Source organism: Lonchura striata, chromosome 2, assembly GCF_050655825.1.
Source record: "Lonchura striata isolate lonStrDom1 chromosome 2, ASM5065582v1, whole genome shotgun sequence".
Lineage (NCBI taxonomy): Eukaryota > Metazoa > Chordata > Aves > Passeriformes > Estrildidae > Lonchura > Lonchura striata.
The window spans coordinates 139,127,759-139,152,543 of record NC_140704.1 but is presented as its reverse complement, the minus strand read 5'-3'; the positions used below and the strand labels follow the sequence as shown (position 1 = coordinate 139,152,543).

Below are 24,785 nucleotides of genomic sequence, written 5' to 3'. Positions count from 1 at the left end.
CTATGAAATAAATTAGGTTGTCTTGCAGGTAAAAAGGGATTCTTTCTCACAGATGATGTTCTGAGAAGAGTATTACTAATACAAAATTACACATATCACAGACTTATATGAACAATTGAGTGTCATGTAAAGAATTACTTAATTCATACTGCATACTTTTTTCCCCTTACAGAGCACCATTAAGATGTAATGAAATCCTACCTCTAAAAATCAGCCTGTCACATCCTTAATTCTATAGTTTTACATCTTTATGTTAAGGTGGGGAGAACATCACTAGCTGCCTGAATAATGGCTTAATAACTGTTATGACCTTCTTATTCCTCACCTCCCATATACATTTAAAACAAACCATCCATGTCTAAAATTAACCTGTACTACAACTGTACTAACTTGCTATTCCACATGAACAGCTCCTGTAGACATAGTCTGTAGTTATGTGAATTGCTAAAAAAATTACTGTATCTCTGCTCATGAAAGGAAAAGTTTCCTCATGACAAAGGTTTTAATCATGCTTTATGAGATGAGGCTTGACTTACTGAACACAACTGTGTGTCCTGACAAAAATCACTAGAAAATTTATGGTGTAACAGGAAAAGACACCTTTTATCTTTCTGGTGAATTAACATGATAAATCACAGAATCATTTAGCTTGGGAAAGACCTCTAAGATCTAGTCCACCATTGAGCCATGTCCCTAAGTGCCACATCCAGAAATTTTCTAAATACCTTCAGGGATGGGGACTCAAGCACTTCTCTGGGCAGCCAGTGCCAATTCTTCTACCATGACTACAAGTAATATGCAAGTTATTGGCAATATTACTGATTCTTCCATTTCTGTAGCTAAACGCAGCAATACATTCCTGCACTTGCTTGGAGTTCCCTGTGTAAGCAATTGTCCAGTAGCTCCCCAGCCTTTTTCCATCTCATCTGGCATAGCCTCCCCATGGAGAGCTTGGAAAGATGGCCAACATGGACCAACCCTTAACAACCTTTTCACTGGGTGGGAGCCAAGGTCAGCTTAGACCCCTTTTCAGATTCTCATGACCAGATTAGATCGAGATCAAGTCAAGCTGACACTCGACGCACAAAGCGTGTGGGCTGGACTGACAGCCCACAGTGCTTTCAGGAGATGTTCGCCCTCCAGGGATCGCACTCTGCCCCAGAGAGCCCGAGCTGTCCCCCAGCACTGGCTCAGCTCGGTGCCGCAGCCCCGCACGGGTGAGGGGGGAGAGGGAAGGGAAGGGAAGGGAAGGGAAGGGAAGGGAAGGGAAGGGAAGGGAAGGGAAGGGAAGGGAAGGGAAGGGAAGGGAAGGAAGGGAGGGAGGGAGCCGCGCCCACCGCGCCCATCCCCGGCTGCTCGCCGCGGCCCTCGGCGCGCAGGCGCCGGCTCCCCGCCGCTGGGGGGCGGGGCCGCGCAGGCGCAGTGCCCGCAAGAGCCGCGCCGCGCCTCCGCCTTTCCTCTCTCCCGGCTCCAAGATGGCGGAGTACGACCTGACCACCAGGATCGCGCACTTCTTGGACCGGCACTTGGTCTTCCCGCTGCTGGAATTCCTCTCTGTCAAGGAGGTGTGTGTTTCTCCTGAGGCTGAGGAAGCCGGCTGCGGGAGCGGGAAAGTGGCAGGCCGTGCTGCCAGCTGCCGGTGCTTCCCGCGGGCCGGGGCGCGCCGCGGCCGGGGCTTCCTCCCGCGGGCCCGGGCGCTGCTCGGGCGGGGCGCGGCCCGTGGGGGTTCGGAGCCTCCGCAGGAGGAGCTCGAGGCTCCTGTGCCTCGTGAGTCGAGGGTGAAGCGTGTGGGGCTGCCCGGGAAAGGACGAGCAGGGAGCAAAGCCCACAGGAGGCCTGAGGGAGCCGCTCCTCGATCACGCCGCGCAGCTCCTCGGCCCCTCGCTTGCGAGGCAGCACCGACTTCCTACGCTTTTTCCTTCCTCGGATTTAGTGTAGTGTCTGTCCCTCACCTATATGCGGAGAAAGGAGAAGTCAAAGCTCTCCCTTGCAGCCGCAGCCCCACGGCGTGGGACACCCTCGATAGCCCCGCGGCTCTTGGTGCTCGGGCCGTCCCTCTGCGGTTTGTGGGGTTACGCCAGTGATACTAATTTTCTTTTGAAACCCATGTCATTCCGAATTTATGTTGGAAACAAATATAAGTCCCTTCTGGAATTATCCCTTATTGGTCTTCTTATGTATATTTTTAAGTTATACTGTTACACGGAACCTAGTTATGCTGGGGATAGCTCAGACGAGTGCTTCACATACTTTTGAATAAACTTTCATCCATCTAAACTATTTTAAAGTGGGAGAAGAATGCATAAAGTTATATAAGTTTTGAATTTAAAGTAGGTCTTATTTTTAGCCTTCAGAAAGGAACTGATGAACCACACTCGTGCATTGAGACACCTTGACCTAGGAAGCTGTCAGGTCTAGCATGTGGAGTTTGCTTAATGTCTGTCATCTTGGGGGCATTTTTATGGTAGCTGAAGTTAATTAAATAGTTTATTTTGTGGTGTTAGTTTTTAACAGTACAATGTTCATAGCTGAATTAAACTTCTACAGATTCTGTATCTGCAATGTGGTGAGTTGTAATGCAGCTCTTGTGCAAATATGTTTTTGAGGAATATACTGGGTTTGGCCGTCACCTACATCTTCAAAATCTAACAGCAGTTTGTAGCTCACTGATAAATTATGGAGTATGAACGTTAGAAAACAATTTGAAAAGTTTTAAGTACACTATTCGATTACATACTCTAAATTTGTTTTTATGCTATAGACCTAGCAACATATTTTAGGTTAATCTGCACTACAGTTAAATTGTGAGTTTAATCTTGTGCATCTTTTCTGAAATTCACTTTAGATAATTTAACTAGTCCTCACTGTTCAGCATTTTATTTTGTGGAAAGTATTCAGTACTTTGAAAGAAAGGTATGGTTAAAGATTTTTTTTATTTTTTAAATTTGTATGTAATTTTGCAATAGGAATTACTATTCCTGTTAAGAGACGAGTAATACTTACTTGACTTCTAATTAGCTTTTGAAGTACCTGCTTTCGTAGATAGCAGGAAATATTTGGTATTTTGTCAAGACTGTAAATGCAGAGAGGCTTTATGGAAAGTACTCTTAATTATAGAGCAGTGAAATTTGTTACTTAATTCAATTGTACAGAAGTCCATAAACTGTGCCATCAAAGTAATACATAATATGAATTGAAACTCCTCAACACTATTCAGATGACTCTGTTAATAATGCCTGTTTCAGATATACAATGAAAAAGAGCTGCTCCAAGGAAAACTGGATCTCCTTAGTGATACCAACATGGTGGATTTTGCTATGGATGTGTACAAAAATCTTTATTCCGATGAAATTCCTCATGGTAAGCTGCTCATTTAGATGTAAATCTTGTTTTTCAACCTTTCTGTCAAAAATAAATAACTAGTGGTAATTGCTTGTTGCATTCAAAAACTAGGGTACTATTTAACTTTGTCATTATCAAAAAGATACTGAGACAAGCAGAATGCCCTAATCCTGGGAAGTTTGGTTTTGTTGGTCTGTCAGGAACTTGACCTTTGAGTGACCTCATAAGTATTTCAATGCTGATTTGGTAATTTCAAGAACTTTAGAGGTGTTGTGCTGCAACTAATGGAGTTGCAGTAGCTTTTCATCTGTCAAACACTTGAACAATGATTTGGTGACTTTTTCTTTAAAGCATCCAGTATGTTAAGATTAGAGTTGCATTGTCTAAGTAATTCCATTGATTTGTCTGTCTGTGGCTGATTTTTAGGTCTTGAGAGAGAGAGATTTTTTTTTGAAAGTGTGTGTTTTCCTCAGTTTTGGCAATATAAGACTTGCTTCCCTAGGACAAAATATATTTAAACTTATAATGAAGGTGATGTCTTACTATCTTATCCGTGATTTTGATAACTACTCTGTTTGCTACTTAAATTTCTGTAATTTTGAGGAACATTTGGGAATGGGGAGAAAATAGATTATATACCTTTATCTAATTTCCATTCTTCATGGGTGTTTTGATTTTAAGAGTTTTCTCCCAGTTCTTTTTTATAATGGGTTGGGTGTTTCATTTTATTCATTTCTTCCTGACCTAGTCTTCCAATATCCACTGTCTTCCTATTTTTCCACCTTTTTTCCATGTTGGTGAATGCCTCATATTTTTTTAGGTATTGGGACTACAGTCTATTTTGCTGCATCTTAGGAATAAGAGACTTGGGTGCTGCTGCATTTTTCCTCTGGGTCTTGCTCTTTTCAGGCTCTTGAAGCTGCAGAGATGGCCACTCACCTCTCTGGAAGAAGAGAATTGATAGGCTTATGGACATGGGAGTCAATGTTTTGGCCAAGTCTGTGCTAGTGTTGGGTGGCTGTTGTTATGGGCATGAGTGCCAGCACTGTTATAGCCATGTGTACTGTGACACATGGGACTTTAACATGTAATGAGAACCAGAGGGTTTCACTTCTGTAACTAAAGAAACACTTGTGGTAATAGCTTTACCTTTAGGTTACTTAGCAGTCCTACTGATTAAAAAAGTCAGGCTGTATCAAGGCTATAACAAAAATCACAGAGCTGAATAGATATTCCTCTTTCTTTGCCTGCTTCAGCCTTTTTAAACTGTTGAATATTACTGTTATCAGTAATAATTAAGGAGTAAAATACTAAAGAAGTAAGCAATACAAGAAATAGTAATTTTAGCAGACTTCCACAAAATAACTACTCCAGATGTCTTCAGAATTCTGATTGTAGCCAGTTAGTAAAGCAGATTACCTTAGGGTATAACTTCATAAGGTCACAGCTGCAAGAAAGTTGAATTAACTTGCTCACTTGGAGACCTCTTCCTTCATCAAATACCAGCAATTTCCACACTTGTTTGAAAAGAGTATAAGAAAAACTACCTTTCAAGATTTTACATCATCAGTTTGGCAGGTTTTTTTTTTTTTTTTTTTTTTTTTTTTTTTTTTGTATAATGACTTACTGTTGTTTGATGTGTGGCTTTTATTTAGTTAACATAAGCAGAGCTAGTTCTTTGACACATTGTTCGGGGTGTTCGATTGCACAGCTTTCTATGCAAAGACCTGAGATCTTTCTGGTATGTGTATCATCTTGTATCAGTGCTTATCAGAATGCGTGTGTGGACTGGTGGTTCTTACTCGTGGAACTGCTGGCATCATTAGAAGTTTACCCTTTTTAAGATTTCACTATTTAAAGTACTCAAAGCTAAGTTCACTTACACAGTTATAATTGGAAATATCCCTGCATGAATTAGAGTTCCTTTTGTCTTGTCTTCCATGAGATCGACTTAAAATTACACACCCAGGAGATGTCACAGGAAAACATTTTTGTATTCATAGTAAGTCAACTGAATGTTTTTTCTTTTATCTGTTTCTTCTTCCTCTTTTATAATCTCAAGAGTCAACTAAAGGTGGAGGTAATTTCTCCTTACTGAAACACTTCCTGTCAGGCAAGTTGTTCTCATATTTAGGTTGGGTCACCATTATGGTGTTAACCACCTTGGATGTCCCGTTCAAATATCTGTGTAGTCAAATCATTAAAGAACTGTTGACTCTGTTTACTGTGGCATTGAGTGTTCTGGTGTGTGGCTCACCTTTGGAGTTTCCTGCATTTATCTCCTGGGATTTAGTCTTGGCTTCTCTGATCCTGTGTGTTTTACATAGCCAATGTCAGGGTGATTTTTTGTGTATTTTTTTTAAATATATACACTTTTTTGGATTTTAAGTCTTCATTTTATTGCATTGCTGTCACTTGGTAAGGAATTTGGGGTCTGTGCAAAACAATCACCCTAAAACTTAGTTGAATTTCCTAACAGTTTTTCATCAAGGGCTTAATGTTTCCATTAAGGACACAGCGTTCAAAATCATAATTTTGCAGGTTGAGCTGCTTGAAATTTTTCTTGTTCCTTTTTAGTTAAGTATTCTCTAAATGTTCTTTCAGAACCTGATCATCAGTAAGAAGAAAATCTATCTTTGTATATCATTGGATTGTTTCGTTTTTTGCGAGTTTATTTGGATTAAGTGAACTTAGTTAAAGGTTGCTTCTCCCTTAGTGGAAGCCTGAAGATACCTCATGTAATACAGACTTTGCTCCAGCTGTACCTGCTCTCTGGTGGCCTCCACACAGGAGAAAGAGCCAAATGTTAGAAGTTTTTACTAAGTTACAGAATTGTTATACACAGCTGGATTTGAAGCTTGACTGAGAGGACAGGTCACGTAGGAATTGCAAAGATGTGTTGAAGTGTCAGCACCATGTAATTACAGGGTGGTTCATGTAAAAACTTAAAGCATTATATTAAAGTATTTTTGTTTGTGTTCAGCTTTGCGTGAGAAAAGAACAACTGTTGTTGCACAGCTGAAGCAGCTTCAAGCTGAAACAGAACCTATTGTCAAGATGTTTGAGGATCCAGAGACTACGAGGCAAATGCAGTCCACTAGGTAATTTCTAACGTAATTTGTTGGGATGGCTTGTTGGTACCTCTCAAGTGCTGCTGCTGAGAATGCTTTCTGTGTAGTAACTGCAAGAAAAACATTTTTATTTTCATACAGTATTTAAGTAGGGCTTGTGGTCAGGTAAGTGAAATTGCTGGACACAGTTTGCTCTTTTCAGTGCTTTTCCCTGTTGTGCAAAAAAGGTTTATTGTTTTTAATGTTCCTGAATCAGCTTGGTACAAATGACAGTCATCATCCAGTACAGTCCAATCACAGATGATTTTGTTGGCTTTGATTTTGTTTGGGGTTTTTTGAGGGAAACTACAGGCTGAAACAGTTTATATTTTCTCTTCTGCCTTCCAAAAAAGGTTATGGAGTGTCGTATTAGTCTGGGAGGCCTGGTGGATGAGCATCCTTTCATCCTCGGAGCACATATTTCTTCATGGTGTTCTTTGCTTTTCCCACTTAATCTTGCTATCTCCAAACTGTTCCAACTTGTTGGTGTAAGGTTGTGCTCATGTCTTTTTAAGATGCATCCAATTTCTTTTAAATTTTCTTATGGGAGTAATTAAAGTAGAATGAGTTTGTCTGCACATTGTATCTAAGGTCTGTCAGGGTTTCACCATGGTTAAGCTTGAACTGGGCTCTGTAAGAAAGAATTCAGCTGTAGTCACTGAGGAGTAACTGCACCTTCAGCAGAGAGATGGGCAGGTATTTGTTTGGCATAAATTCCTCCTTGTTTCCTTTAGATAGGAATCACTGTTACTGCTGTTGTGTGTCTAGCAAACTGGAATAATAATTGGATCTCTTCTTCAGCCTTACCTGCCCTAAAATTTTAAAATGGAGCGTAGTGTATCATAGAGAACCTATGGCTTGACTTGAATTTGAAGATTGTACTTGGGTTTATTGTTGGCAAGCTGTGTGCATCCACTGATACTGTAACATTAGGAAGGCTGTAAAGTTACTTTTGGAATTTCTTAGAAAAGTATTGAATGTACAAAATCTTTTTTCTAGTCTGCAGAAATATTCTGTATGAATATATGGGATTTTTTTGTGAACAAACTCCCTGAAGAAACTCCCTTGGGTCCCCCAAGGGGGAAGAACTTGATTAGAATTTACTCTGTTTCAAATACATGTTATCATCCTTTTTTTTTTTTTCCTTGCCTCTGTTTTTTGTTCACTCTTTGCATTGTTTTCAGAATTGATTGTAGATTAATTTAGATTTTGGTTAGCGCAGCAATTGTGACGTGCAGTGTATTATGTCTCAATGCGCACATGAAACAGATGTCAGTAGGAATCATGAAATCCGCTGGATTTACAGCGTGTCAGGAGAAGTTTGTTTTCTGTCCTGATACCACCAGAATGTACTTGAATTTCTGTTGTAAAACTATTGTTAACTAAGCTGCCTTTGCATCTGATTTCAGAATGGATGTTCATGTCAGATAATTACATAAAGAAAAAGGGATTGCATTATTTATAACTTGTGGTAATGCAAAGCCAGGAGTCACTTGCTTTTCTTGGTATAGCTTTGAAAGTCTTAGTTACTGTGGCAGTTGAGCATGTCTTAAAGAAAAGTCTTTCTCCATAACTATTCAAATCTAATTGAGCATACAGAGGTCTTATCAAATTCTTGCTTTACCTTTATCCAGTTTTTTAAATAATAATTACCCTAGAAAAATGTTACTAAAATACCAGCATTTTGAGGGAAATATGCTCTGTTACTTGATTTTGATTCACAAAAGATGGTCAGTCGTATGTACTTCAAATTGGAAATGCTTTGTTTGGGAGCAAGAGATAAAATACAGTCGATAAATGCATGGAATATGACTTGCCTAATGTAGTAGAATATTAGGCCTACTATTCATCTACAGCAAGTTTTGGTTTAGAACTGGTCTGTGATTTGTGTTCGTAAAACATGTGGAAGCTTCACAGCTCAGAAGTTCTAGTTTTGGTTTATTGGCTCAGGGATAGTTTTAATCCAGATTATTTGGATTAGATAGTGATATGTAGAATTGGGCTGAAATATATCCCATCTGTCTAGACCTGAGTAGTGTGCTGTAGATAATAGAAACAAGTTTTGATTCTTTTGGTAATTTCTGCTGGTGATTTTGGGTCTGTATCACATTCAGATAGCTGCATATTATTGGGAGTTTAAATTGTGACTTTTGATCCATGATGACACTGTTTGGAATATCCACCTCAGGGAGATAATGAGTAGCAGGCAGAAGTTCTTTTAAGAATAAGCCAAAACATTTAACTTCTCTAAGCAACTGTTGGAAGATGTTGACAAACTCACATCTTTTCAGTCAGTTGATTTCAGAGTAAATGGGAAAATATTCCCTTGCATATAATTTTTAAAGTATCTTTGTCTCAGGGAATTTACAGCTTCCCTCCTGGAAGCTTAAACTTTGATCTAGGTGATACTGCTTGTTCTTTTAGTCTTAATGTTAAATAAATAACAGTCTTCAGAGATGTGATCACATGATCATAGATATTTAGAATTTAATAGTATGATTATGTTTTATGGTTCTGTGTTCTCCACATATTCACTGTAGTAGAGATATTCTTGTGACCCACTCTCAGTGCTAACAGTAGGATAAGTTTCCTTCCTACTTCTGTTTACTTTAGTCTTTGCCATTTTTTCCCATCTCCAGTTAAAATCAAGGTTGTCTAGAGTAACGCTCTGAAATTGGACCATGAGAGTGGGAAGAGCTCAAATTCAAAATTTAACTTTCATACTGAAAGCTAAGGATGCTATTGAATTTAAAAAAACTTTACACTTTCTTAACTGTAGTTATTATTGCAGGTGGCATTCATTACTTAAAATTAGAATGAGTTTGAAACTACGTGACACAGTAATAGGTGACTGCAGCTGCTTTTGAATAAGTGGAAGAATTCTACTTTAAATTTGTGCTCAGTTTTTTGTATTTTACCTTTAAAATTGTGTTGCATTGTGTAGTGTTGCATGGTGGCTATCAATTTATTTTGTAAAAACAGAGCTTTCTATCCTTTTATTATAGAGATGGTCGGATGCTGTTTGACTATTTAGCTGAGAAGCACGGGGTAAGTGTTGTAGCTGCTGGAATTCAGTTCTAAGTATGTCCACCCAACCTCCCTCACAACTGACAGCGTTTTGACCACGTGTGGCCTAGCATTTTACTCTGTCCCTTGTCAATGTAGCTAATAGGTAGAATTCCTAATACTAACATATTTAAGCCCTTGAACTTTTAATTTTTATACAAACAAACAAAAAAAACCCTGAGACTTAATGCTGGCTGCACCTGTGTAACTTAGGTGTGCTTTACTTTGAAATGCAAGATTTCACCTTTCTCCGGTATTGGTCTAAACTTCCATTCCATGATTGAGAATATAATAGTTTTCTGTTGTTGCTTCTTATGTTCAATGTCTTTTGAAAAGCTACAGATTTCAAATCTTACTCCACTATTAAAGTCAGCTTGTGACTGTGGTTTTTTTCCTAGGAAAAAAAAAAAAGCTTTTATTGTATTCCTTTTCAGTTTAGGCAGGAGTACCTAGATACACTCTACAGGTATGCAAAATTCCAGTATGAATGTGGTAACTACTCAGGAGCTGCAGAATATCTCTACTTCTTTAGAGTTCTGGTAAGTTTTGATTGGTTATTGGTTTTGGGTTTAGGTTTTTTGTTTGTTTATTTGGTATAATTTTCAAGAAAATACTTAAACCAGTAAATTGTCTATATTCCTTCTTAGCATCCAATACTTTATAGCTTTTTGAGGCAATTGCTGTGTGCCAAAGTTTACAGTAATGGTTAATAATCATTACTATGGTTCAGCAATTCCATTATTTTCAAGTATATCTTGTAGCATTTAATTATTTGATACAATTAAGTGAATACTTGTTTTTAAGAATACTTGATTTTGTGCACAGATGTAGTCAACAGCAGTGAAAAGCTTTCAGGTAGGTTGAATGTAATTGCTGGTAATGGTGAACTGCCAGCTTCTTATCTGAACTGTCATCTGTCCTCTCTTGAATTCTGTGATGGATTTAAGAGTATAAGTCATCTCCAAATGAAATGTAGACAGCTCAGATGATAAAAGTAGAACCAGATCCATCATCTCTGAAGCAGCTCTTTTCATCTTGTAATTTATATAATTTTGTTACTGGTGGGAGTGAAGTTTGAGAATAAAGATTTGATGTCTTGTAAGAATCTCAGCACAGTAAATTTATTGTTGGTGGTCAGTAAATGTGCTGCTTTACTAACAAATAGAAATTTAAGGTAACTGCATTAAAGTCCAGATAATGTAGCTGGAACAGCTGCAGAACCTAAAAGCAGTTATTGTGAATAGCTATATCTAGGTAAGTGATTTGGAACCATCACATAACATGTGAACCTTCTCAACTCAGTATATACTAAACTGGCACCTGGATTTCCTGGAAGAGCTCATAAGTCAGTATCTCACAGATTTGTGCAGTGATTGCTGAAAACATGCTGTTTCTACCTTGCTGCATTTTCGTTGCTAGTTTCTATTCCCATTGTAAAGTAAACTTAACTCTCTGAAATACTGTTAGAGTAAACTACAAAAATTTCTGTAATTGACTGTAATTAAAGAAGAAAAATTGGAAAATATATCTTTAATCAGAACAGGTCTTAAAGTAGGAATGAGTTGAATTATTAGTCTAAATCTTGATGCTAAAGCTGACTTTGAGCGTTCTAGGTTCTTTTGATGTGCCTTCAGGGGAAGTGAAGGTTACATATGTAGGTTTGTGGACAACTGTCCTTAATTCTTCATTACTTTTTTTCTGGGCATAGCCCAGAAAAACATATGTTCTTGTGTGTTCAGTTACCTCAAAAATTGAACTATTGATTTTGTGTTGATAATAGCTTAGTATAAAACTTCTGTTACTAATTTTGATGGGAGAAGATTTGTTTAAAAGCCCTGTGTGATGAAACATAGTCTGTGAGAGAACTATTGTAACCAATCTGAGAACAGAATTTGACATTGGCATAGTGCAGCTCATTCCTGTGTAAAACTAACACAGCTTGACTTTAGGACTACCCTTCCAGGAAGCAGGTTCAGTGCTGCCAAGTTGCAGTTCCACTGGACATTGCTGTAACAAGTACACTTCTGGGCAAGGCATTAGCAGGAAGAGTTTGAAATGCTAGCTTTTTGAAGGTGGTTACCTACTATTACGAGTTCTTTAGGAACCTGCCTTGTAATAACCTTGTTTTAGTAGTTTAGAAGCATTTTTTTATGGTGGAACAAAAAAACCCAAAATAAATTTGGAACCAGCATGTCATCTGGTGCTCAGCCATTTTAGATATTTTTTAACTTAAACTGTAGCAGCATGGATCTTTGTCTTTCTTTGACAGGATTTCTTCTGTTTCTCTAAGAAATTTTACTGCTGTTTTTTTTTTTTTCTGTGTCTAAACTGTTTTTCTGAAAAAAAACCCAAATTTAATTTGGAAAGTTAGGACTACACAAAATTGATATCTTGTAAATGAAAATTACTGCCAGAAAACACCATTTGTAATTTTAAAAGTAAATAATTTTTAACATAATACTAAGAGTGTCACTTTGTTGCTGTTGTTGAATGTAGGTTCCAGCAACAGACAGAAATGCTTTGAGTTCTCTTTGGGGAAAACTGGCATCTGAAATCCTGATGCAGAATTGGGATGCAGCCATGGAAGATCTCACAAGACTAAAGGAGACAATAGATAATAATGTAAGTAAAATCTTGGACATCTTAGCAAGGTGAGAGGTTAGAGGTGCTAGTACTCAAGTTTTATTATAAATCACTTGCAGTTCTGTTTAGGAGTAGGTTACCACCTTTTCACTTGATACTTTCTTATTGGCAGTGGGAGAGTCAAAGGATACTTGTGAAGAAATAATGAAATATTCATTTTCAAATTGCTGGCCTCTTAACACTTTAGGTTCTCATCTACATTTTCAAATATATTTCCAATAAACAAAAAAATCTTAAGCATGTGTTTGAGGGCAAGGTATCACTGCGTGAAACTGCTGTTTAAATTTCAGATACTTGTACTATTCATTTTCTGGAAAGAATAGCATGCATGTGAATAAACCATATTATCTGATGTAGACAGTGCTTTATGACAGAAATTGCAATCAGCTTGTATTTGGAAACAATTTTCAGCTAATTCAGCTGTTTTAACAAAACTCTCCTGAGTTCAGATGAGTACCAAGAACTTAAAGGGAAGAGTGGGGCTGCAGTAATAATTCAGAGCAACTGATTAGATTAGGGACCTCTCCTCTTTGCTTGTGGAGCTTCAGTGGCCATATCAGAGAGATGAAATATGTTCTCTCTCCTGAACCAGAGTCTTGAGCAAATAGGTTTTTTTCTGTCCCCCAGTTGTTCTTTGTCTATGTGGCAGATATTTAGTGTTAACAAATTTTCTTCTGTAATTTTGTTTTCTTTATGATTCTGTATGGTTATAATAGACTATTTGACTTGTTTATTAAACTCTCAAGGTTTTTTTAGGATTGAATCAGAGCAGTTTGTTGTCATGCTCTTCAGACGGAGAATTACTTTCCACGTCAGTTCATCCTCAATTGTTGTTTTGCAGTTTGTTTGAAGTGCTGTTGAAATTTGGAGCTAATATGGGTACTTGGAGCTGAACCCTTGTTTGTCCATTATCAGCAGGTTTAAATAATGACTTTTTTTGGCTAAAGATGATTATAGAGTTTCATTATCTGAGGGTCTATGGCAAAAGAAAAGGTCTTGTGTGAATTTAGAAAGGAAGTAAAACAGAAAAGGTGAAAAAGCCAAGTAATTCAGAATTAAGAAGGGAAGTAACTTAGGTCGGTATGGTGGTCTTGGAGAGCTAAAATCTCTGCTCTTACCATAAATGCAAATTTCAGGAAACAGTTTGGAATATTATATTAAAAAATTTATCTTGCTTATAACTTTCAGTAGATTTATCATTGAGATGACAAAAAGGCTGGAGGTCAAACTCAGCCTGACAGTGATGACAGTTAAAAAGAGGTGATGCGAAATCACAAAATTTTGGGCAATTACAGGTTTCCATGGATTAGTATTCAAGTAAACTTTGTGTTGTGTTTGACTTGAACCAATGTTACATTTTTCTCTTAGTCTGTCAGCTCTCCACTGCAGTCACTTCAGCAAAGAACATGGCTCATTCACTGGTCTTTGTTCGTGTTTTTTAATCATCCTAAAGGGAGAGATAACATCATTGACCTTTTTCTCTATCAGCCACAGTAAGTTGTTTTATCATCCCGGGGGGAGGGTCTTTAAATCAAATTGAAGGCAAATGATAAATATGCAAGCTTGCTGAGTTTAGGGCTGCAGGGTGATGGTATTGTTCTATTCTGATTGTAGAAATCTATTTTAAAAGATTCTTGGGAAATCCCAGACTAAAAATGAAAATTGAAACACTCTATCTGTTTGTGAGAGGATTGCCTTATATGTAGATCTAGCAGTCTTTGTTGTTGTACTTTGGATGCACTCTGATAGCTTGATACCTTTCTTATGTTGTGGCACCCAAAACTGCACCCAGTACCAAGGTGAGGCACTGGTGCACCCAGTGCAGAACAGGACAGTCCCCTGCCTTGCCCAGCTGGTGATTCTGTGCCTGATGTCCAAGACACAGTTGGCCTTCCTGCCTGCCAGGACATGTGGCTCACATTCAGCTTTCTGTTGACCAGGACCCCGAGATCCCTTTCTGCACCCCAGCCTCTGATTCCCGAGTCTGTACATAGATCCAGTGTTGCTCAGTTCCAGATGCAGAATCTGACATTTGCCCTTGTTGTACTTAATACAGTTGGTGATTGTCTGCCCCTCTTGACTTCTTTGTCAGGATCTCTCTGCCGGGCCTCTCTGCCTTTGAGGAGTTAACAGCTCCTCCAATTTTAGTGTCATCAGCAAACTTCAGTATACCTTTGAGTTCTGAATCTTACCTATGTTTTTTCTTTCTAGATATCTCAATGCAATTCAGACAATGTGCCCACATATCCTCAGGTATTTGACTACTGCAGTCATAACAAATAAGGATGTTCGTAAACGTAGACAAGTGCTGAAAGATCTAGTCAAGGTTATTCAGCAGGTAAGGATTGCAGTATCTGATACTTTTTGCCTTCTTTTTAAGGAGACTTCATTATAACGTTCTTCTAGTAATATATCTGGGTTAGGATGTGAGGTATTTTGATACTTGTTTTTTGTCAGTGAAAGTTTTTACTGAAATAAAATGCATATCAGTCAGTGGGAGGATGAAGTAATTTTTTTTCTCCTTTCATGTACATTAGCAGTGTATGTACACATATACGCCGTAGAGTATGCACACACTTCTTTATATATTAAATGCTGAAAATTCAGTGAGATGTGAAATGGCTTTGGATCTGATTCTTCTTTTTCAGCTATCTGTACAGTGAATTTTTGTATATATAAGGGTCCTTTCTTATATTTCAAGACCAATGAATTGTGTGTGTAGATTTAAATTCACGTGCATTCTCTTGGAAGTGGTTCTGTTGTCACAGTCACATCAGCATGGAGATACAGAGAAGAGCAATAGAAGAGTTGCTTGGTAGCAGTCAAGTGGGGGTTATGGCCCAGATTTTTACCTGAAATCAGCAAGCCACTTGTATACAAACCAATACGCTTCCAACATTTGATAGTGTTGTGAGTAACATTACATCTGTGTGTGTATGTATATAAATGTGACAGTACCATTATTATAGGCTAGCAATCAATTTTAATCACTTCAGGCATTTGGGAAACTACCTGTGCAAAGAACAGACAATGAGAAGATCACATTTTAACTACAACTTAATCTATTTTTAAGCATTAGTGTTCACAAAAGGTAGCATAAGCAATAAATCAGTGGTGTTATGACTCAGCTTTTATCTAAAATTTGATTGTAACACTGAGCTTTTATATAATATGAATTTCTAATACTTGAAGTAAGTAACATGTTATAACTTTGTGATTTGGTGTAATAATGCACACCATTAGGGTACTCCTTTTGAAAATGCCAACTTGGGCCTTGGTTTTGAAATTGCCTATCAGATTTCTTAGTACTCTCTACTCTGTATGATTCAAGATATTAAATGATCATGTGATAGAGGTTTTAGAGATCTGAAATAAGTTGTGGTGCTGCTTCAGTAGCAGTAAAAGATTGTACTTGCAACGTCTTTGCAAGTATTGAACTGATAAGTAAGCAGTTTGAGAGATGCTCATTCTTAGACCATTCTGCAAATAATGGTTAACAAGTGCAATTCTGATGTGAAAAACATGTATAAAACCGAATTTTAAACCTAAATAATGAGACTGTAAATACAGTTCTTCGGGGAAGGAAAACTGATGGGTAGAGAAAAATATCTCTCTTAGGAATTCCCTTAATCTGTTGATTTTACTATATGGTAAAGCAGATACTGATACATACTGACTTGAGCCGTCTTAAAATATGCATTAGAAACACTTAAGGGGATGTTTGTTACATCTGAATTTACACAATTGTATATAGATGTAGTGTTGTCTCTGCCTGGTATTTGAGAAAGTTGAGTAATTTCTGTAATGCCAAAATAAATTGAAGTAGCTTGTATATAGAAAGTAGCATTTTTGTTAGCTATGTTGTCTATGAAAATCCAATAATCATTCTGTTTAAAGTATGAAGGATTTGTTGTTGGAGTCATTATTGAAATCAGAATTTAGGAAGACTATTCTGTCTTATTTTATGAAATTGGGAGATTTGATTACAGAGACTGCTCTAGTCTCGACAGTTTCCTAACCCAAAAATTGCATCATTAAATGCTGAAGGTGAAACTACATCTCTGGTTGTTTTTACCAGACTATTGGGAGGAGGCATGTTTATGTAGCTTTTATAGGAGGAATTTGGAACTTTAGCTTTTTTCTAAGGTGATATATGGGCTTGTTTCCACTATGACTTTTTTTAAAGATTATAAGGAATCCTTGAGCTACCACATGGTCTCGATTTTTGATGTTGTTCCTATTTTTTTTTTTTTTTTTGATAGGAGTCCTACACATACAGGGACCCTATCACAGAATTTGTGGAATGCTTGTACGTTAACTTTGATTTTGATGGAGCGCAGAAGAAGCTGAGAGAATGTGAAACAGTAAGACTTAAAATATTTATAAGACTGCTTTTTCATTAAGTAAAGACCTCTAAAATTCACGATGAGCTGCTCATTTGTTTGAAGTGGTGTTTGATTACATTGCTAGTGTTTTCTGATAAACTTAGGTTCATGGTTGGGTGGTGTTGGGTTTTATGATAACTCATTTTGTAGCACACGTGACTTTCTGTTAAGGATATCTTTAATGTTATAATAATGTTATATTTAAAAAGTTCTAGAAGAAGAAGCAAATAGGTAATCATGCATTTGGCTGAGCTTCAGGTTTTCCATTAAAGTCTGAAAAATGCTTGAAGAAAAGCTCAGCTTAGCCTTTTGTTGTGAAAGATGAGTGGAGAGTCAAATTTTAGGGCAGCAGTAGAGTTTGACCTTCAGTAGAGTTACAGCCTTGCTTTCTTCTTGAGTCAGACCTCAGTGATCATGTTAGCATGCAATTTAAATTTAGTAAGATGCTGAGCAATGAAACAATGAAAAATATTGTTCATCTATTGCTTTTTTGCCACTTCTTTGAACATAGCAATACTGTTTGAAGGTATACTGTGGGCTGCTCTTAGGTATTGGCAGTGTCTACCAGTAAATTTCTACTCACAAATTTGCTCTTGTGTTCCCTTTCTGCTTACACTTGCAGGTGCTTGTGAATGATTTCTTCTTAGTAGCGTGCCTTGAGGACTTCATTGAGAATGCCCGTCTCTTTATATTTGAGACTTTCTGTCGCATCCATCAGTGCATCAGCATTGGGTAAGAGAATGTTTTCATTCCTCAATTCAGAAAATCAGTCATGGGAGGCAGTTTTACAAACAATGCAAACTTCAAGAAGCATTCAGTTGTCAAGGAAAATCCTCACTGACATCTCATTTGCCTAGTATTCTTTCTAGTTCTAGAACTCTGATGTGATGTACTTGAATTATATTTCAGAGTTTAATTATTCTATTTAACTTCAAACCAATCTCTCCATCACCCCTAGCCTCCCCCAGAAAAGCAGTACTTTCAAGCTAAAACCACTATGGTTTTAAGTGAGATCTCTGCTGGATTTAATGCAAATTTTCACACCCACTGTCACCAAAGTCCTGATGACAGTACCTCATTTGGGCCTCAATTCCACATGTTGAGGTAGAGTGTTAATATTAAGTAAATACAAACTGAATACAATAATTGTTTAAATTTATTTTTATTTGGTAGATACAGGTACCCATGTCTGTCTCATAGGTATGTTCTTTGAAATGTATTAAATCACATGGCCTTTTTCATTAATTAACTAGAAAACAGTGGATTTTATTCCCTGTGATGTGAAGTGATTCAGCTGTAAGAATTGTTATTGTTATTAGCAATTATGTCTGTTTATTCAGATTTATTTTATAAATGCAGGCTTTTCAAATGGATCAGCCCTGATGCCTCTGATATATATATTTAAAAAAAAAACCCAAAAAACAAAATGAATGGGAAGATACTATGTATGCTTGAGATCTCTTTCCACATGGCCTTTGCCCACATTTCCCATATTTCTACATGCTTAAATTAAAAAGGAAAAAGTGAAGTGAAAAACACTGAATTCTGTAAAATTCTGTAAAAAAATCATTGATAGAGTGCAGTGTAGAGATCCTTGAGACAGGAGAAATGAAGGTTGTTGAATCGGTCAAGTTCAATGGAGTCTTGTTACTAGCTTGTATCCAGAGCAAATGTGTGCATCTAATCCTCTGAGGAAAGGATTTAACACTGCCCGATTTCAAAGGAAAGGCTTTGAAAGAAAAATGCCTTAATATTGCAAACTTCTTGGAAGGATTGCTTTTTTTATGGATAGGTGTAGTTGGAAAAAGGACTGATTCTTACTTGCTTATATTTGTCTTCATTGCCTTTAGGAAATTTTTATCCTTTATATCAGCTAAAAATAGTGGCTTTGATGTGAAAGGCATACAGTGAATTTGAGCATTTTAGTCGGCTGTGGTGTGTTGGACTTAAACATATAGTCCTAATAGGAAATGGAACTACATGCTGTGAGCAGAGCTTTTCTATACTTAATATTTGTTTAAGAAGGCTAATGCTTTGTCTAAAATGACTTTAAGCAGAATACTGCATGCTTAGGCATAAAGGGGGTTTGAATAAGTATTTGGAAAAAAAAAACCATACGTCTAGTGCTATTAAGGATGAGTTTCTGGGGAATATAAAGCCCAATAATGTCTTGTTCTTTCTTACAAATTCTTTTTCGTGGTGTGAATATTGCACATATTCAAGCACAAGTTTTCAATGAAAATAGATGTTTAAGCTTTTTTAACTAGAGACTAAATGTCTTTCTAAGAAGTCTCCTCTTACCTCGTAGTCTCCTCTAGAGACTAGATATCTTTCTAAGAAGTCTCATCTTTGCTCCAGTCAATGAGCAAAGACTGCATTAAAAATTTTTCAAGTCTTGTATCAAAAGATATTGATAAACTGTGGGCAACATACCCATGATTCATTATGGCAAAAATAACAAGCTTTATCAAATTTTGTGGCAGGTAATTGCCATTTATTTAGTGTTTATTACTTAATATGCTGCGTGTGATACTTCAACTTTAGATATGATAAAAAATACTGTAGTTGGCTGTCCTTGTTATGTATGAGTGATTCCTAAATATAGGTAGCAGTGTCCTTTCTTTATAAGCATTATAGTGTGTTCTGAGTCAAGTGATAGATTTGGACTTGAGATATTACCTCAGAGTGACATGGATATTTCTACCATGCACCCCTAAGTTAATTGCACATGGAGACAATTGTCAATAATGAGGTGGTTCTCAGTAGGTCATTGTCTTTTCAATTATGGATATCAGCCTTAAATTTCTTTGCAAGCTGTAACAACCATTATATTTGGGCTGATTAAATTAGGTGTGTATTTTTTGGTGTATTTCAGAATCACTTTTGAAGGAATTGGCCGGTAATTGAGTAACAGATGAAGCTAATTCTGTTTTAGTTGGTTTGATATGCCTGTATTTAATTGGAGAGCTGAATATGCTTCTTTCTTCTTTTGTACTGCACATACAAGAAAACTTTATATAAGATGGGCTTGTTATATAAGGTGGGCTTGTTATATATGAGCATGTGGGGAATTCACTAAATGAAATGAAATTTAAGTAAATGAAAACTTAAATAACACAAGCCCTAGCATGACCCAAATAAGTGGATTTCCTTATAAAACTGGAGGGCAGAAATGATTTCCGAAATTACTTTTGCCACTGTTTTGGTGAAATTGCCATTTGAAATTGACTGTAACGTGAAATGGTAGACCATTCTTTAAATTTTAATAGTATTTCATTATAATTGACTTATTTTTAATTGAATTATATCAGGAACCTTTATAAACAGTGGTAACCTATAATACAACTTCTGTTCCATCCTTTCTTTAATAGTTATGGTGTTAATATGTATTTGTCAATCTAAATGTGTCACTATTACTTCAGCTGTCAAACTTGTATGAGGCGAAGCTGTATTTTATATCTTGAGAGTTTTAAATACATGTTCTGACTGTGGTAGGAGAATGGTGATGTTTGTTACAGAATTGTAATCAGGATAGATATTCCATGTATTTGCTCTGGAAGGATAGAGGATAATTTTTTGGCCATGTGTGTTACTTTACCAGGAAGATACCTCTATGTTATACATCCATGCAGTTTAGGTGGTCCTGGCTGCTTCAGTGTAGGCAGCAAGGAGGCTCTAAAAGGGAATCCAATTGCCACAAGTGCTGGAGGAAGGTTGTCTATTGTGTCAAAGATGCGTTAAAGTTCTAGGTTTTTTAATAGATTTATTCTTTGTTCACTAAAAGATAGTTGCTACCTGCTAATGTCAGTTATTTTATACTAAAATATAAAATCTATGTAAGTCTCAAAGCTACCAGGTGAGATAAAACAGATTTTACATCCTTTTTACACTGTCATTTTCATTCTGTGATTTTTAAGTTTTCCAGATACATGTTCAGGAAAATAATACTTGTGTAGTGTTACTTCTGTTGTGTTGCTACATATATACTGTATGTTTGTGTTGCTACATATATACTGTATGTTTGTTCAAAAAACACATTTTATTTGAAAAAAAGCACTTCTGAAGCAGCGGAGCTAGTAGTAAACTGTAGATGTAATAGGACACGGTAGAATCATTTGCTAGTAATGAATGCGAAATACTTCATAGTTTCTGGCTTGGAATGATTCTCTAGAAATCTGTGCCCTCTTCCCCTCAAATTTCACGAGGACTTTGTTAGGGAAAAAGGAAAGTGTAGGTGGTGTAGATTGGAAATCATCTGGTTTAATCCTGTGAGCCCAATTCCAGCTCTGAGCAGGTCCCACGGCATTATTCCATTATGCTGCTTAGCCCGGAATTCGCAAGTAAATCCTCCTATCTCCAGGAACTGAGGTTCCACACTGTAATCCCAAAGATTGCTTAATCCCCACTGTAGTTGCAGTGGCCTTTCTTGTGGAAGGGAATTTACTTTATCTAAATCGTACTAAGGTTTCTAAAAGAGAAATGTGAGAATTGTACCCACCCCTATGAACTTTGAGTTTAAAATTTCTTTAGTTTCAAGTCAAATGCTTAACATCACTGATTGGGGGTAATAAAATGATTGTACTTTTTTTGTGTTTAAAGTATCTCATGTTCTGTCCTGGTGACTGATAATTCCACAAAAATTTCCATCCATAATGTCTTCTGCTCTCTTCTGTCTTTACAGTTGCTCATTCAAACTCAGATTAAAAGGTCTGCTGCAACAGTAGCAGTTGGGGTTGGGTTTTACTTCCCCTTACTTTGCCAAATTCAAACACTTGTTACCCATTTGTTATCTTATTTTGCTTGAGTCAGTGTAAATTTAGTATTTTAAGTTACCTATTTTTTTTTTCTACTCGATGTTTATCTGTGGAAAAAAATGGAATTTGCTTTTATAGTTGGGAGAAAGGTAAGAGATCAAGACCATATAGGAGAGACAACTGTATAAAGAAGTGTATGTAGAAGTCCAGTCAGGTAGATGACCTAACAATTGATAGTTTATAAAGTATGTACTTGAGGCAAATAATCATCAAGAAGAAAATCACTTTTTCAGGTGAAGAAAAAGCTGTTTAGGCAAGATTTTGTAAAATGGTGAGAAACTGACCTCTTGTGCAACTCAGTGTAGCCAGCTGCCTTTTTAGTCATGTCTGTAGCCCTTACCTCATGTTTGTTTCCTTAGTCTGCCAGCTGATGGAAGAATGAGCGTTACTAATGCCCTGTATGAGCCAACTGCCAGCAGGCAGCTAAAGGAGTTAGCTGGAAAGCCACAGGAAGCACCATTAGGAGGAATTATTCCTGGACAAGAGTGCTTTTTTCATTAAGAGTTTTCCTTTCTCTTTCTCGCCCACCTTCCTTCCTTGAAGTTGCAAGTTTAACACAGTGTATCTGTCATATCTTCTATACCAAGCTCTGTCTAATGGGTCTTGTTCCTGAACTTTGGAGTGAAGCTTTCTTGCTAAACTTTTTTTTTTTTGGACTAGTTAATCTATACTTTCTTGACTGCTAATTGAATTTAAGTAAGAAAAAAAACAGTTTGGTTGATTTTTTTTTTTTTTTTAATTTATAGGGGTGGTGGTCTTATGTTAATAGTCAAATTACTTAAATGACAATATTTCCAAGAACATTTGTGTAGACAAGGTTTAATAGGAACATAAGAAAATTGTGCAGGTCAAGATTTAAAGGCAATATGGTGTAGTTCAGAATGAGTAAGTATGAACTTCAGGAGATGTATTTCTTATTTGCAATGGGGGTGGGAGATGTGCAGGAGAGCATGTATATAATTTTAAAAGTCATTTCAGTCAAAGTGTCCCAGCTATGCAGTACTTATTGAATCCTGGACTGTGCCGTATTTTGTATTGGTTTGACTTGTATTCCATAGTCCCTCTTTATGTTTACCAATATCAGAGAGAATTTTTTTTTTGCCATTTAATAAGCTGGTTTTCTTTTAGTATGTTGGCAGATAAACTGAATATGACTCCCGAAGAAGCGGAAAGATGGATTGTCAATCTAATCCGAAATGCACGGTTGGATGCCAAACTGGATTCAAAGCTGGTAAGACTGTACATAAAATTGTGGAATGGTTTTTGTTGAAGGACCTTAAAGACTGTCTAGTTACGACCCCCCTGCAGGGATACCTCCCACTATACCAGGTTACTCAGAGCCTCATTCAGCCTGGCCTTGAGCACTTCTAAGGGTGGAGCACCCACAGTTTTCCTGGACAACCTGTTCCACCCTCATAGTAATCTAATCTAAACCTGCTCTTTCATTTTAAAGCCAGATGGATCCAAGTGAATTTGTTGAGTTTTTCATCAAATTCCTTTTACTTCATGGGCAAAGAAAAACAATAGAAATGAAACTTCCTGTTCCTGGATAAAATGTAGATTTCATTTATTGTGTTTTGTACTTGTCTGTAAGATCTGTGAAAGTTCTGAAAGCAACATTAAAGATCCTTGCATGCTGAGAGTTGTTAAATTTTTTCTGTCTTTGCTGGGTTTTAGGGCCATGTAGTCATGGGCAACAATGCAGTCTCACCTTATCAGCAAGTAATTGAAAAGACCAAAAGCCTGTCTTTTCGTAGTCAAATGTTGGCTATGAACATTGAGAAGAAACTGAATCAGAGTGGTAGATCTGAGGTCAGTATAAGTTTTTTTTTTTCTGAGTTCTTGCTGTCTTTTTTAAGAGATAAATTTAAGTATAATGCTAACCTATGCCTTATTTCACCAGATGTGCCTACTCCTAGTTCTAATACTAAGAAATACTTTGGAAAAGACTTTGTCATGAGGAGAATTAGACAGTGGTTCTTGCTTTCTTTTAGCCTTTCTCTTCACCATTAGATTTTATTCTCTTGCATAACTGTTTCTGTCATTTGCTGCTCTGCTTCTTTTAAATGGTCTCCTTCACCACCAGGAAAGAGCAGATTTTGAAGTTTGACACTTACGAAAGTAGTTACAATGCTTTTTCCAAGTGAATTGTATTCAAAAGTTTTGTAGTTGCATATGTGGTATTGAAAGGAGAATGAATTGTGCTTAAGTTTGGAACATGGAGGAGGAATTGAGCAAAACCCTAACTGTTAAACCTGTTAAGTGAAATTCTAGAAAATGTAGTTAAGTCATTGAAAGGTTTAAGTAGAATTACTGAAAATGAGAAAATTGGTAAGATCTGGTTTTTCTTTCCTCCACCTTACAATATAGGAAGCTCTGTGAGGGAGAACAATCCCATAATGGGATGGCTCTAAGGTCCAACTATACATCTTTAAAACAAACAAAAAATTCAGAACAAACCACACAGTAAAAGACTTTAAACATTAAAAGTTTTATTGCACTTCCTCAGTGCTTGGCTGAAATACTGGTGGAAATTGGACAGGAAGTGGTGCACTAGTTTATTCTGTTAATGGGAAGTTGTATGAAACTTGTGTCATTACTTTCTTTTAAAAATATAGCTGAAAAATTAATCCTGTATGTATAGTGGGATCTTCTAGAACTTCTCCTTTTTGAAGCTACTAGCTTGGGGGGCTCAGCTGTACATCTCAATTACAGTGTGTGTATCTGGTATATCAACACTTGGCTTTAATCTTACAGGGTATCCTTCATTCTTAACAACATTCCCACTGTTTATATTAATGTATTATAGATTTCAGTAAGTATTAGGTAATACAGTAATTTCTTCTAATCTTTATTCATTTTTTAGGCACCCAACTGGGCTACTCAAGACTCTGGATTCTATTGAAACACTTCTACAGTGGGAACAAATCTGTTTATTTGACTAAAAAAACCACATAAATATGTAACCTTTTTGAGAAAAGTAATTGTGTTAGAGCTTATGTTATTGGAATAAAATTGGCTACTTTTATCAGTCTTTGTGTGTTTGATTTAAATAGATTCTTATGTTTTATAAGGACTTCTAAACATCATGGTATTCTACAACATTTTTGATCACATTTTGCAAAATTTAGGATGCCAGTTGTACTAGGTCTGTTTGTACCAAAGGGTGCTTTTGCTTTCAGGACTGTCTGAGTTTGGAAGCGGGGATTTATAGATTTTTATTACCTATTGTAAATGTTGCATGTTAAGAAAATTAACGTGTGGAACAAACAAATAGATCATATTTGAACTTATGGTCAAGCCAGAATCATCTGTGCTTCCATGTTTTTGTCTGTTACAGGAGAAGCATGGGAGAGCAAAGGCACTTGTAGCCAGTATATTCTGTGAAACCTATGTGTAGAATAATTTGAGTAGACTTCTTGTGT

The 24,785-nt window shown here is 36.9% G+C and overlaps 1 protein-coding gene across 1 annotated transcript; it reads left to right on the top strand.

Moving 5' to 3' along the window:
- Positions 1-1,457: 1,457 nt before the first annotated feature.
- Positions 1,458-24,394, top strand: EIF3E (eukaryotic translation initiation factor 3 subunit E). Its single transcript, XM_077782439.2, has 13 exons — positions 1,458-1,565; positions 3,246-3,360; positions 6,326-6,443; positions 9,458-9,500; positions 9,953-10,057; positions 12,015-12,140; positions 13,530-13,654; positions 14,373-14,499; positions 16,424-16,525; positions 17,169-17,278; positions 22,489-22,591; positions 23,038-23,172; positions 24,227-24,394. The coding sequence occupies exons 1-13, from the start codon at positions 1,476-1,478 to the stop codon at positions 24,263-24,265; spliced, it is 1,338 nt and encodes a 445-aa protein (XP_077638565.1). The 5' UTR covers positions 1,458-1,475; the 3' UTR covers positions 24,266-24,394.
- Positions 24,395-24,785: the final 391 nt, after the last annotated feature.